Source organism: Oncorhynchus mykiss, chromosome 27 (assembly GCF_057628025.1).
Source record: "Oncorhynchus mykiss isolate SJ-2025 chromosome 27, ASM5762802v1, whole genome shotgun sequence".
NCBI classification, from domain to species: Eukaryota; Metazoa; Chordata; class Actinopteri; order Salmoniformes; family Salmonidae; genus Oncorhynchus; species Oncorhynchus mykiss.
Genome location: NC_143048.1, coordinates 51,839,254 through 51,855,048, shown reverse-complemented (window position 1 = coordinate 51,855,048; position 15,795 = coordinate 51,839,254). Strand labels below are relative to the sequence as shown.

The 15,795-nt window shown below is 43.3% G+C and overlaps 1 protein-coding gene across 1 annotated transcript; it reads right to left on the bottom strand.

The window, feature by feature from the left end:
- Positions 1 to 4,036: 4,036 nt before the first annotated feature.
- Positions 4,037 to 15,029, bottom strand: LOC110508133 (F-box only protein 40). The gene is made up of 6 exons (XM_036965521.2): positions 14,938 to 15,029; positions 14,217 to 14,256; positions 13,722 to 14,056; positions 11,186 to 11,300; positions 9,617 to 11,083; positions 4,037 to 6,347 (listed from the first exon to the last, which is right to left on the bottom strand). Exons 2-6 carry the CDS (start codon positions 14,217 to 14,219, stop codon positions 6,135 to 6,137), a joined length of 2,133 nt encoding a protein of 710 aa, XP_036821416.2. The 5' UTR covers positions 14,220 to 14,256; positions 14,938 to 15,029; the 3' UTR covers positions 4,037 to 6,134.
- Between the last annotated feature and the right edge of the window lie 766 nt (positions 15,030 to 15,795).

Sequence of the window (15,795 nt, the reverse complement as noted above, 5' to 3'; positions counted from 1 at the left end):
ACCCAGTTGCCAGTATGTTGATGCCCTGGCATTTGCAGCCCAGTATTAATGCTTAAAGGTGGGTAGGGCTAAGCTGACACTTTCCTTGAGATTTCTTCCCAGGTGGGGAAAACTTTCATTGCCTGGATTAATTCCTCTGTTGAGATAATTGAGTTGTCATCAAGTTTTGGCAGGCTGATGGAGTCAAATAAGGCTGAAATATCAGAACTGGAAGCCAGGCTGATGGAATCAAAGAAGGCTGATACATCAGAACTAGAAGCCAGGCTGATATAATCAAAGGAGGCTGATACATCAGAACTAGAAACCAGGCTGATGGAATCAAAGGAGGCTGATACATCAGAACTAGAAGCCAGGGTGATAGAATCAAAAGAGGCTGATACATCAGAACTAGAAGCCAGGGTGATAGAATCAAAGGAGGCTTATACATCAGAACTAGAAGCCAGGGTGATAGAATCAAAGGAGGCTGATACATCAGAACTAGAAGCCAGGCAGATGGAATCAAAGGAGGCTGATACATCAGAACTAGAAGCCAAGCTGATAGAATCAAAGGAGGCTGATACATCAGAACTAGAAGCCAGGCTGATAGAATCAAAGGAGGCTGATACATCAGAACTAGAAGCGAGGCTGATGGAATCAAAAGAGGCTGATACATCAGAACTAGAAGCCAGGCTGATAGAATCAAAGGAGGCTGATACATCAGAACTAGAAGCCAGGCTGATGGAATAATCAAAGAAGGCTGATACATCAGAATGTTGTATCCAGATGTCCACTACATTCCTGTGGGATGTTGCAGTCTCCAGATGTCCATAAGATTTGTGTGGGATGTTGCAGTCTCCAGTAGTTCACTAGATTCCTGTGGGATGTTGCAGTCTCCAGATGTCCACTAGATTAATGTGGGATGTTGCAGTCTCCAGATGTCCACTAGATTAATGTGGGATGTTGCAGTCTCCAGATGTTCACTAGATTCCTGTGGGATGTTGCAGTCTCCAGATGTCCACTAGATTAATGTGGGATGTTGCAGTCTCCAGATGTCCACTAGATTCCTGTGGTATTTTGCTGTCTCCAGATGTCCACTAGATTAATGTGGGAGGTTGCAGTCTCCAGATGTACACTAGATTCCTGTGGGATGTTGCAGTCTCCAGATGTCCTCTAGATTAATGTGGGATGTTGCAGTCTCCAGATGTCCACTAGATTAATGTGGGATGTTGCAGTCTCCAGATGTCCACTTGATTCCTGGATTTGATTAGATTATTCAGAACCTGGACAGAGGTGATATTTGGTGGAGTTTGTTTAGACAGTCTGCCAAGATACGGATCAAGATAACAATTAAAACCGCCTTCGATTATTCGATTAGTTGTACTAAGATCTGGGAGTAAGTCAAAAACATTACGAAAGAAATGTGGGTCGTCAGTGTTTGGGGCATAGACGTTCAATAAGGTGACAGGGAAAGAGTTAATGTTCCCTGATACTATGATGTACCTTGTGGGTCCTGTAGACAAGGACGAAAGCTGAAAAGAATGTTTTTTACAAAAGACAATAACAATACCACTTGCCTTGGAGGAGATTCATCAATTTGAGAAATGCAGTTGGGTTATGTCGGCACCATGTGATTTCAAGTGCTTAAATAGAATACCTCTTTTACGCGAGTGCCAGAAACATGCACAATCCACAAGACTAATGTGACACCTTATACATCTGACTGATTCCCAAGATCGTTTCCTGACATTTATATGCAAGAGCATTTCAAATAAAACGTGTTAAACATGCACGTATTAATTCAAATAGAACTTGTCTGGCAGCAGAAAACAAAAACCGAACACAGGAACAGACCCCCAGAGAAACCTGCTCTCCCCACTATTCCCCCAGAGAAACCTGCTCTCCCCACTGCTTCCCCAGAGAAACCTGCTCTCCCCACTGCTTCCCCAGAGAAACCTGCTCTCCCCACTGCTTCCCCAGAGAAACCTGCTCTCCCCACTGCTTCCCCAGAGAAACCTGCTCTCCCCACTGCTTCCCCAGAGAAACCTGCTCTCCCCACTGTTTCCCCAGAGAAACCTGCTCTCCCCACTGCTTCCCCAGAGAAACCTGCCCTCCCCACTGTTTCCCCAGAGAAACCTGCTCTCCCCACTGCTTCCCCAGAAAAACCTGCTCTCCCCACTGTTTCCCCAGAGAAACCTGCTCTCCCCACTGTTTCCCCAGAGAAACCTGCTCTCCCCACTGCTTCCCCAGAGAAACCTGCCCTCCCCACTGTTTCCCCAGAGAAACCTGCTCTCCCCACTGCTTCCCCAGAAAAACCTGCTCTCCCCACTGCTTCCCCAGAGAAACCTGCCCTCCCCACTACTCCCCCAGAGAAACCTGCTCTCCCCACTGCTTCCCCAGAGAAACCTGCTCTCCCCACTGCTTCCCCAGAGAAACCTGCTCTCCCCACTGCTTCCCCAGAGAAACCTGCTCTCCCCACTGCTTCCCCAGAGAAACCTGCTCTCCCCACTGCTTCCCCAGAGAAACCTGCCCTCCCCACTACTTCCCCAGAGAAACCTGCCCTCCCCACTGTTTCCCCAGAGAAACCTGCCCTCCCCACTACTTCCCCAGAGAAACCTGCTCTCCATACTACTTCCCCAGAGAAACCTGCCCTCCCCACTGTTTCCCCAAATGAAGCACTGTTCTCCCCATATCACGTAAATGAGGACTGCCGGGCATGATGGCTAGCACAGACCCAATACTACGCTAGCAAGCTATCAATAGTCAGACTTAACTAATAGCCCTCTCTGCAATTGTTGGAAAACAAATGAATACGTCACCGTTTATGAATAAACCCTGTTTACTCAGTCAGTATCCCAGAAATTAGTGTCGAGGGACTTCACCCTTTCAGGGGTTTTCTGTGTTTTTAATACATAGCTTGCAGCCTCTTCGGGCTTGGTGAAGACTCTTGTTATGCCGTTGTGATGAACATGTAGCTTAGTGAAGACTCTTGTTATGCCGTTGTGATGAACATGTAGCTTGGCTGGAAAACGCAGGCTGTATTCACCTCCACCTCTCTCATGGTCTGCATCACATTGCTCCATCACCTCCATGGTGTAGTCGGGGAAGATGAAAACCTTTTGGCCTTTGTATTCCATATCTCGTAGAATGAGCTCCTTATCCTGAAGGTGATGTACCCTTGAGATTATGGTGCTCGGCTTGACACCAGGTGAGGCCTTCACTGGTAGAGAGCGGTGTGCATGGTCAATAATGAGGGGCTTTGGGAAGTTGTCGTCACCCAGGAGCTTGGGAATTAGCTTGGACACAAACTTTGTGGGTTTCCCTTGTTCTTCGTCCTCCAAAATCTCCACAAGTTTGATGTTCAGCCTGCGACTCTTGCCTTCTAAATCGAGAACCTTGGCTTGGTGAGCTCATTCTTCTTTTTAAGCTGAGCCCAGGGGGTTTTCAGGCCTCCTATCAGGGTGTCATGATCAGACATGGACAATCGGCTATGTCCATGCGGCCCTTCATTTCGGCCTGTGCTGTCTTTAGAGACTCAAACTTTGTTTAGAGCTTATCGAAACGATTCTTGATTGTAATAAAAAACTGACTCTTTCATTTCCGTGGCAGAATCTTGTTGCTGGGTATCTGGAGAGATGTTGTCATCAAAATGGCACTAGCTGTAGCTTGTTGGGCCTGGGCCTTTGTTGACTTTGCAGTCCCTGTTCTGTTGGACTCTATGGAGGATCTTTGAATGTCGGAACTTCCAAAAGTTGGCTTAACGTTGGACCAAAGCTAGCTAGCTAGGCAGTTAACAAGATTGTGTGTGTGCAGAGTGGCACCAGAATTAGCATGTCTTACCTCTTTGTAGTTAATAAATCCAATGTAAAACGTAATAACTATAGTATCTCTAACTAGCATTGAAAAAGTTAATCCATTCTGCTCTAATTAAAAATCTTTCTCCCTAATTACTGAAACATCAGTAGGTTACAGTAGCCTAAGCTTCAAAGGGGACGGGCAGGTTGCCAACACACACACACACACACTGGCAAAGATCAGCTGGCAGAAAGAGACTTGAATACATATCTGAGTGACAAAGTGTGCTTTGTCGTCTTTATTGTGGGATTGAACGGAACATAAATGTTATTAACCGGTTCCCATACTTTTAAAATAAAGTTTATGGTCCAGACCACTAGATGTCACTTTCGTTTGTGGTTCTGAATCTGTTCCTCAGAAAAAGACATCCCTGAACCGGTTCCAACCTCTGGTGTACAGCGCTTTAGGGTTATTAGAATAATAATAATAATAAAAATAATTTATTAAGAGTTAGTACATAGTTTAAAAGGCTCTACATGAATTATCAACTGAGGTATTAGTAAGTGCATATACTCACATTTACAACTGCACTCATTAACAATCAATAAATATACCATTTATGACACATATACAGTAAATATGTGTATAAATTGTGAATCGAACCATTAATCAACCGTTAACTTGGGGGGCAGGGAGACTAGTTGTTAGAGCGTTGGACTAGTAACCGAAAGATTGCAAGATCGAATCCCCGAGCTGACAAGGTAAAAATCTGTCATTCTGCCCCCTGAACAAGGCAGTTAACCCACTGTTCATAGACCAGTTAACCCACTGTTCCTAGACCAGTTAACCCACTGTTCATAGGCCGTCATTTGAAATAAGAATTTGTTCTCTACTGACTTGCCTGGTTAAATACAGGTAAAACTAAATAAAATAACTCAATACTTTATAAATAATCTTATGAGATGACAATAACTCATTTATATAAGTACCCTAATGGTACATTATTAATATGAGATGACAATAACTCATGTATAACTGGTTTATAAGTACCCTAGTGGTACATTATTAATATGAGATGACAATAACTCATTTATACCTGGTTTATAAGTACCCTAATGGTACATTATTAATATGAGATGACAATAACTCATGTATACCTGGTTTATAAGTACCCTAGTGGTACATTATTAATATGAGATGACAATAACTCATGTATAACTGGTTTATAAGTACCCTAGTGGTACATTATTAATATGAGATGACAATAACTCATTTATACCTGGTTTATAAGTACCCTAATGGTACATTATTAATATGAGATGACAATAACTCATGTATAACTGGTTTATAAGTACCCTAGTGGTACATTATTAATATGAGATGACAATAACTCATTTATACCTGGTTTATAAGTACCCTAATGGTACATCATTAATATGAGATGACAATAACTCATGTATGACTGGTTTATAAGTACCTAGTGGTACATTATTAATATGAGATGACAATAACGCATTTATACCTGGTTTACAAGTATCCTAGTGGTACATTATTAATATGAGATGACAATAACGCATTTATACCTGGTTTACAAGTATCCTAGTGGTACATTATTAATATGAGATGACAATAACTCATTTATACCTGGTTTATAAGTACCCTAGTGGTACATTATTAATAATACACAAATTGTTAACATACATTGATCAAACACAGTATTCATTATCTTATAAATCATGTATAATATTGTTTATAAATACTTCATAAATCATGTAAAATAGTGTTTATAAATAATTATAAATCATTAAAATAGTATTTATTAATAATTAATAAATTACGTAAAATAGTGTTTGACATTTTTTGTTATCATTAAAATAGTATTTATTAATAATTTATAAATTATGTAAAATAGTGTTTATAAATAATTATAAATCATTAAAATAGTGTTTATAAATAATTTATAAATAATGTAAAATTGTGTTTATGAATCATTTATAAATCATGTAAAATAGTGTTTATAAATGCATTAATTACTTTGTAGAAATTGCTTATTGACATTTATAAATTTAGTAACAATGATTAATTGTAAGCTCTTACAGCGTATTTCTACGAGGTTTATTAAGGGACCTTAGTCTTCTGCTCATTTTCCCAGCATACATCACACGCACACAGTTGAGAGGAGCACAGGGTCAAGCTGCAGTGCAGTGCCTTGCTCCAAGGCCCAACAGTAGAGAATTGTTGTTATGATTTAAAGCCAGTGCTCAGATCAATCGAGTGCCAGCCCAGGATTCAAATTGCTGACTTTTGGGCTACAGGTCCAAATCCTTAGCTGCTGGGTTACCTACCGCCCACTCCTTATAATGTCATTGGTCTGCTAGAGGCAGGTCATACTCCTGGGACAGGTCCAGTAGGCCCTGGGGTCTCTCTCTAGCCCCCTCCATGCTGGCTAGCTTTACAGGCTGACTGAGCTCCTCTCTCTGGTAGAAAGGGCAGACCTTCAGGTGCTCAGACATGGAGGGGACATCATCAAAGCACCACCTGTCCACCTTGGAAAACAGACTGCTAAACTCCCATACCTTAGGAAACCAGCCACAGAGAGAAAGAGAGAGAGAATGTTTTTTATTACACAGAGTATTAGATTGGGTCAAGGAGTTTTTCCTGACGATGTGACCTGACCAGGAAAAACTGTAAACTCTATGACCTCTAGAGCCACGTGGTCAGGAAAAACTCCTAGTAAAGTATAATAATATAATTGTATGTAATGTATATAATATAACTCTAGTATACTAAGTTCTGATGCATGGTACCTCTTGATATGAAGCTCTATTACATTGGTAACAAAATCCTGTTTATTCAGTATGCAGGTTTATACTGTCCCCGTTGTTGATGTGTATGGATTTCCTGCCTAGCAATCTGTTGTCTGTATGTGGCATTCCAGACCACTGATATCATTGGCATGCTCTTTGTCCCGTGGACACACAGACTGGCTCTCTCTCTCTCTCTCCGATTGGTTGGTGACAAACACTGGGATGGGTAATTCAACTCATAATCGTGTCTCAGAGGAATGCAGGGAGTAGTCAGGGGGCTCTTTACAATGCAACAGCTGTCATAGGACTAGAAATGCATCCCAAATGGCATCCTATTCTCTACATAGTGCACTACTTTTGACCAGGGCCCATAGCTCTATAGGGTTCCTGATGGGACAAGACTGAGATTTAGTCAAGTGGCAACCTATTACCTACATAGTCCAGTAGTTCAGGTTACAGGGAATAGGGTGCAGATTGGGAAGCAACCCTCAGACTAGGCTGGATCCATTTCTCTGTCCAAAAGAGATGTAGAGAATGTGGCTGGATGCCATATAGGGCCGGGCGGTCATATTAGGGTGACCTGGTAACTATGCTATCGCACAGTGACTGACGGACCTAACCACCTGGTCAGTAGACAGAACTAAATCACATGATGTGACCGAACAACAACAGTATGTTTGAACCTTTGGCTTTGTTTCGAATCAGTGACATGTTTACAACCAAACACATGTTCATTCTGCCTTTCACTTTCCATTGAAAGTTTATGGCAGGACGAATAGACCTACATCCACCAGTATTTGTCCTACCACAGATTTAGGCTATAGGCCTGCCTACCTCTGGAGGGGAAGGGTGGGGATGGAGATAGGAAACTCTTTATGTTGTTGTTGTGTGTATATATATATATATATATACAGTGCCTTGCGAAAGTAGTCGGCCCCCTTGAACTTTGCGACCTTTTGCCACATTTCAGGCTTCAAACATGAAGATATAAAACTGTATTTTTTTGTGAAGAATCAACAACAAGTGGGACACAATCATGAAGTGGAATGATTGGGCGTGCACAATTATTCAGCCCCCTTAAGTTAATACTTTGTAGCGCCACCTTTTGCTGCGGTTACAGCTGTAAGTCGCTTGGGGTATGTCTCTATCAGTTTTGCACATCGAGAGACTGACATTGTTTCCCATTCCTCCTTGCAAACAGCTCGAGCTCAGTGAGGTTGGATGGAGAGCATTTGTGAACAGCAGTTTTCAGTTCTTTCCACAGATTCTCGATTGGATTCAGGTCTGGACTTTGACTTGGCCATTCTAACACCTGGATATGTTTATTTTTGAACCATTCCATTGTAGATTTTGCTTTATGTTTTGGATCATTGTCTTGTTGGAAGACAAATCTCCGTCCCACTCTCAGGTCTTTTGCAGACTCCATCAGGTTTTCTTCCAGAATGGTCCTGTATTTGGCTCCATCCATCTTCCCATCAATTTTAACCATCTTCCCTGTCCCTGCTGAAGAAAAGCAGGCCCAAACCATGATGCTGCCACCACCATGTTTGACAGTGGGGGTGGTGTGTTCAGCTGTGTTGCTTTTACGCCAAACATAACGTTTTGCATTGTTGCCAAAAAGTTCAATTTTGGTTTCATCTGACCAGAGCACCTTCTTCCACATGTTTGGTGTCTCCCAGGTGGCTTGTGGCAACTTTAAACAACACTTTTTATGGATATCTTTAAGAAATGGCTTTCTTCTTGCCACTCTTCCATAAAGGCCAGATTTGTGCAATATACGACTGATTGTTGTCCTATGGACAGAGTCTCCCACCTCAGCTGTAGATCTCTGCAGTTCATCCAGAGTGATCATGGGCCTCTTGGCTGCATCTCTGATCAGCTGCATCTCTTCTCCTTGTATGAGCTGAAAGTTTAGAGGGACGGCCAGGTCTTGGTAGATTTGCAGTGGTCTGATACTCCTTCCATTTCAATATTATCGCTTGCACAGTGCTCCTTGGGATGTTTAAAGCTTGGGAAATCTTTTTGTATCCAAATCCGGCTTTAAACTTCTTCACAACAGTATCTCGGACCTGCCTGGTGTGTTCCTTGTTCTTCATGATGCTCTCTGCGCTTTTAACGGACCTCTGAGACTATCACATTGCAGGTGCATTTATACGGAGACTTGATTACACACAGGTGGATTGTATTTATCATCATTAGTCATTTAGGTCAACATTGGATCATTCAGAGATCCTCACTGAACTTCTGGAGAGAGTTTGCTGCACGGAAAGTAAAGGGGCGAAATAATTTTGCACGCCCAATTTTTCAGTTTTTGATTTGTTAAAAAAGTTTGAAATATACAATAAATGTCGTTCCACTTCATGATTGTGTCCCACTTAAAAATACAGTTTTATATCTTTATGTTTGAAGCCTGAAATGTGGCAAAAGGTAACGCCCTGTTAAGACACTTGTAGACTCTATGCCAAGGTGCATTGAAGCTGTTCTGGTTCGTGGCCTAACGCCCTGTTAAGACACTTGTAGACTCTATGCCAAGGTGCATTGAAGCTGTTCTGGTTCGTGGCCTAACGCCCTGTTAAGACACTTGTAGACTCTATGCCAAGGTGCATTGAAGCTGTTCTGGTTCGTGGCCTAACGCCCTGTTAAGACACTTGTAGACTCTATGCCAAGGTGCATTGAAGCTGTTCTGGTTTGTGGCCTAACGCCCTGTTAAGACACTTGTAGACTCTATGCCAAGGTGCATTGAAGCTGTTCTGGTTCGTGGCCTAACGCCCTGTTAAGACACTTGTAGACTCTATGACAAGGTGCATTGAAGTTGTTCTGGTTCGTGGCCTAACGCCCTGTTAAGACACTTGTAGACTCTATGCCAAGGTGCATTGAAGCTGTTCTGGTTCGTGGCCCAACGCCCTGTTAAGACACTATGTTGGTGGTTCATTTACATTCAATAACCATGGACTCTATACCAGATAGTACTAGACAAGAAAATATAATACCACAAAAAGGGATGATTTCCATCCCTTAAATTCAGGCAAAGTACTCACATTTTTTCTACATTTCCATGAAGACCCTCCATGGGAGTAGGTCTTCTTCTCCCATTTCAGATAGACCATCCCCCTCTCCTCTAGCAGTGTGACACACACCTCCCTCATCAACTGGGACACCTGGGACAGCTGAGACAGGCTAAAGCTGTCCAGGAACCCTGCCAGGTGATGGAGGATCTCAAAGGGAAGTCTGCTCAACGGGTCCAGCTTACGGGGATGCTTCCTGTCAGAGGTGATGCTGATGGTCTTCTCAGAGTTGGACAGCATTGAGGGGCCCTCTGGTTTGAGGCTGAAGGTGCTGAGATCCTGGTGGTAGGTGACGGTGGCTCTTTGACCTGCGGGATGGAACCTCCTCTGGCTGTAGTTACAGCCTAGGTACGCTAGAGGGCAGCGCTGCTCGAACCAGCCGTTCAGGCAGGACTGGATGTCCAAGTGCACATTCTTGAAGTGAGTGTGGTATTCATCGCGGCGGAAGACGTGGCCACAGAGGTAACTAAAAGCAGAATTGGTAAAGTTGTGTCTTCTGGTTATGTCCTCAGCTTGGATCTGGACATAGAGGCCTTTGTGTGTGTCTGTGATGATGTCTGCCAGAGAGGCTTCAGGTTTGAACGGAGCAGATGGGATGTTGTAAGTCTGTGTTCCAATGTGTACATAGAAGCCGTCTGCTCCTCCACTTTCTGAGATGTTGTGACCCTTCAGTTCTTTCTCCAAGAAGCACAACAAAGTTGCATTGACTTCATCACACTTCGGTAGATCTTCTACGGACACGCCTAGATCTGACGTGTCAACACTTTTGTTGACCATCGGTGACCAAGGGTCGTGCATGTGAATCCGTTTTGGCCGGTAGCTCGTCGGAACGTTGAACGTTCTGACAGTTTGAACCTCTATGGGCTCCAGCTTTCCATAAACAAAGTCCTTGTCCCTTGGGGTGCAGGCGGCAAGCTGACCGAAGTTGATCAGCATAGCTCCATGGTGGACCAAATACATGTTGTAGTCTGCAGTGGTGACCTCTCTACGCAGTCTCTCCATGACCCCGTCCTGCCACGGTGCAAGGCCAGACCTGGTGACGTCTACAGCACGTGCAGTGGCTCCATTCTCCTGGCACTCCTTGGATGATTCATCCCCATCCAGCTCTCTATGACCATTTGACAAGCTAAATGCTTTCTCTTCTTCACCATCACCGGGATTCAACTTCTTTTCCATGTTTTTGACGGTTTGTTGGCATCCCTTCATCTCCTTCCTGTACTTGGCCTCATAGGAGCTGTAGTTCTGGAGAGTGGCCACGTCCATGTTCTTGGCCAAGGCCTCCCTCTCTTCCTGACTCAGTTCCTTCTCCTGCCCCATCCCATCTCCATAACCGTTATATCCATCCTCCATTGCTTCACTGGGGTCTAACGAACTACAACCTTCACCTGCAGAGCTGGTGACCCCTACATCTATCTCTTTCTGAGCAGGTTCTGCTTTCACCTTCAGAAAGAAGACAACAAAGCTAGACAGTTTGATGCAGAAAACATGACTAACTATTAACAAAATATTAACAGAAATATGTATTAAAAAAAATCGCATTACCTTCTCCATCAGCTCAGGGAAGACGGTCTTCATCTTGAGGCATCTGAAGAGGAGCTCCTGGTCTCTCAGGGCCATGGACACGTTCAGCTGCTTCTCAGGGTCAGCCAGGGTGGTCCTGTAAAAATAGTAGTAAACTCCATTAAGAGGACCATGGACACGTTCAGCTGCTTCTCAGGGTCAGCCAGGGTGGTCCTGTAGAAATAGCAGTAAACTCCACTATTACGAGGACCATGGACACGTTCAGCTGCTTCTCAGGGTCAGCCAGGGTGGTCCTGTAGAAATAGCAGTAAACTCCATTATTAAGAGGACCAGGGACACATGCAGCTGTAGCAGAATCATCTATATTTTTTCAGTGTCTTTGTTTCTCTATGTTGATCTGAATCTGTAAAGCCCGATCTGTCTCAGTCCCAGTATTCATTAGGTTATTCAGTATTCAATATTCAAATTGTGACACAGCCCACTGGGCACACACTGGTTGAATCAGCGCTGATTCCATGTCATTTCAATGATATTAACTTCAACCAATGTGGAGTAGACGTTGAATTGACGTCTGTGCCCAGTGGGAGTACACACAATGAAATAACATGACATAGCACAACACAACACACTGCCACACAGCACAACACACTGCCACACAGCACAACACACCACAGCACACCATAACACACGACAACACAGCACACCACAACACAACACACCACAACTCATGAAAACACAGCACACCACAACACACCACAACACAGCACACCAATGAACCAAGACCAGCTCAGCTAATCCCTACCATTGTGACGCAGAGTTGTCATAATTCTTCAGCAAATGTACATTACACCAGGGGCGTTGTTAGACACAATTTAAAGTCATCTAATTTATGTCCCTCTATCTGCCCTGAATGCCTCTACTGATCCTACAGCTAATGTATGCAGCACTCATGTACCTGTGAACCAGATTTATACTGTTAGCACTGAGGCGGTGTGCCCTAGGAGGAAGACCACTGTGTGCAGCTCACCCTGCACTAACATAAATAACATGAGCATGTCTACTTTTGCTAAGCTTCCCTGTAAAGCAATGAAAACAATCAAACATCCCAAAAAAGTGCTCAGAATAGTCCACATTAACATATGTAGCCTAAGAAACAAGGTTCATAAAATTAATAACTTGCTAGTAACAGATGACATTCATATTCTGACTATCTCTGAAACTCAATTAAATAATACCTTTGATACAGTGGTAGCAATACGTGGTTATAACATCTACCGAAAAGACAGATCCATAATAAACCCCAGAAAGAGTATCTTCTGCCTTGGCAGGAACTAATGGGGATCCGTAATAAACCCCAGGAAGAGTATCTTCTGCCTTGGCAGGAACTAATGGGAATCCGTAATAAACCCCAGGAAGAGTAGCTGCTGCCTTGGCAGGAACTAATGGGGACCCATAATAAACCCCAGGAAGAGTAGCTGCTGCCTTGGCAGGAACTAATAGGGATCCATAATAAAACCCAGGAAGATTATCTTCTACCTTGGCAGGAACAGATGGGGATCCATAATAAACCACAGGAAGAGTAGCTGCTGCCTTGGCAGGAACTAATGGGGATCCATAATAAACCCCAGGAAAAGAATCTTCTACCTTGGCAGGAACTAATGGGGATCCATAATAAACCCCAGGAAGAGTATCTTCTACCTTGGCAGGAACTAATGGGGATCAATAATAAACCCCAGGAAGAGTAGCTGCTGCCTTGGCAGGAACTAATGGGGATCCGTAATAAACCCCAGGAAGAGTAGCTGCTGGTTTGGCAGGAACAGATAGGGATCCATAATAAACAACAGGAAGAGTAGCTGCTGCCTTGGCAGGAACAGATAGGGATCCATAATAAACAACAGGAAGAGTAGCTGCTGCCTTGGCAGGAACTAATGGGGATCCATAATAAACCCCAGGAAGAGTAGCTGCTGCCTTGGCAGGAACAGATAGGGATCCATAATAAACAACAGGAAGAGTATCTTCTGCCTTGGCAGGAACAAATGGGGATCCATAATAAATACCACACCATACCACAGCACATTATACCATACCACAACACATTATACCACACCACACCACAGTACAGCACATTATACTACAGCACATTATACCATACCACAACACATTATACCACACCACACCACAGCACATTATACCACACCACAGCACATTATACCACACCACACCACAGCACATTATACCACACCACACCACAGCACATTATACCACACCACAGCACATTATACCACACCACACCACACCACACCACACCACAGCACATTATACCACACCACAGCATATTATACCACACCACACCACAGCACATTATACCACACCACACCACAACACATTATACCACACCACAGCACAACACATTATACCACACCACAACACAGCACACCACAGCATATTATACCACACCACACCACAGCACATTATACCACACCACACCACAACACATTATACCACACCACAACACAGCACACCACAGCACATTATACTACACCACAGCACAACATACCTGTAGATGGAAGAGTCTGTGTCTGCCACTGGGAAGCGGATCCATTGCTGGGAGCAGATAACAGTGCTAGCGGGACAGACCTCCAGGTGCTTGGCTAGCCTGTGGCGGAGCAAGGTGAAGGGACAGCCGTAGTCAACGTTGAGGCAGGGGACCATCTCATTGGGACATAGTAACTGGTGCTCCTCCTCCTTACACTTATGGAAGGCAGCGCCACAATCTAGATGACACTTAATGACCACACAGGAGACAGAGGTGTTCACGGGGGCTTGGCAGTGGAGGCTGTAACACCTCTCACAGTGCTGATGATGCCCCTCTGGGTACATACTGCCTTTCACCTACAGAGGGAGAGAAAGGTTTTGCATCAGTGTCAGGAATACTGTTTTTTTGGCGTTTTTGATTGTGATGTTGAATATCCTACAGTATGGGGTTGGTGAACATTGTAGTTTGATGATTAACTGTGTAGTTTGACACCGAGGTCTTAATAAATACACTCACCATATCAACAAATATTATTAGTTCAGAAGAATTTCACCATCTGAAAAAGTAAACCAATGAAAACAGATCAATGGGAATGTATACTTTGAACCTAAAGGCAGAGACCACAGGAGGCTGGTGGCACCTTAATTGGGGAGGATGGGCACGTGGTAATGGAAAGGTATAAACAACATCAAACACATGGGTTTCATGGTTTCCATGTGTTTGATGCCATTCCATTTGCTCCGTTCCATGCATATTTAAGAGCCGTCCTCCCCTCAGCAGCCTCCACTGACAATAACAAGTATCACTTTTTATTGTTTTACCTTTATTTAACTAGGCAAGTCAGTTAATAACAAATTCTTATTTTCAATGACGGCCTAGGAACAGTGGGTTAACTGCCTGTTCAGGGGCAGAACGACAGATTTGTACCTTGTACCTTGTCAGCAACCTTTCCGGTTACTAGTCCAACACTCCAACCACTAGGCTACCCTGCTGCACCGTAGCCTATATCCTCCACAGCAAAGACAGTTGAAAACTCTAAATTAAGGTCACGGGCATGATCTTCACATCTTCTGAATGAATCCTATTATTCTGTCCAAATCTCTTGTGCTTGACCACTTTAAAACAGTTTTCATCAAACACACATGTTCTCAGGATAGCAGTGCAGCAAAGTACCAAAATATTTTCCAGTAATATTTCATATCAAAATTCAACAGAAATAATTGGCGTCCCCACTCACCCTCTGTACCTCTTCGTGTCCCTCTGTCGGTCTGGGTTATGTTTGTAAGCACTTCTGACTACTGTCCTACCTTTCTGATCAGCTTCTGCAGTGTGTCTATGCGTTATAAATAGCCAGACAGAGGGGTTGACAGGCCATTGTGACAGAGCACTGGTACTAAGCCTTTGACAGACAAGGTCAAGTTACTGGCTCCGATACCACTAGACTAGTGTCTGTGGAGTGTCAATTGACCAATAATCAATCAATAGTCAATCGTCTGTTGAATGGCTTGTTTTAAGCCGTGATGACTTCAGATGAAGTATTTATCAAATGCAGTAATAGTTGTATGCAATAAATCAGATAACATTCATTCTCTGTATCAACTTTGAAGTGGCTCTGTATTGTGTTCCTGTTTCTTTGTGGAAAATGTATTGTTGTTTGAGGTCACATGTATATTGTACTTGCTAAATGGACTCGTCTCCTACAGCAGTGTACCAGCAGATGTCACTAGTGGTGTTTGAATTAGTTTGAACAAGCTATAAAATCCACTAGATGTATTCAGATTCAAACCAATGCACCTCAACATCATGTTTTTGTGTGGATTTTTTAACACTGTGAATGAGAATGCCAGCTGCAGACTAAAGCGGTCAATACCAAATCGGTGTTCCTAATCTAACTGGGGACATTGTCAGAAATCATTCACAGAATCAAGGTGTAAATGATACAGGAGTAATTAAGTCCTGTGAAAAATATGAAATATTCTGAGAATCTCAATACTTGGAGACAACATGAGCCCTTCTCTAAATGATGACGTTATTGCTTCCTTGCATTATATACTGTCACAGTATTTTTAAGATTAGGTTTTAATTCACTGAAAGA

What these genes read in the sequence shown, in the direction of transcription:
- LOC110508133 (XM_036965521.2), bottom strand. An exon ending in ACAGACTCTTCCATCTACAG is followed by an intron (nt 11,301 to 13,721) that starts GTATGTTGTGCT and finishes CTATTTTTACAG; the next exon opens with GACCACCCTGGCTGACCCTG. An exon ending in CATGGAAATGTAGAAAAAAT is followed by an intron (nt 6,348 to 9,616) that starts GTGAGTACTTTG and finishes TGGTTTCCTAAG; the next exon opens with GTATGGGAGTTTAGCAGTCT.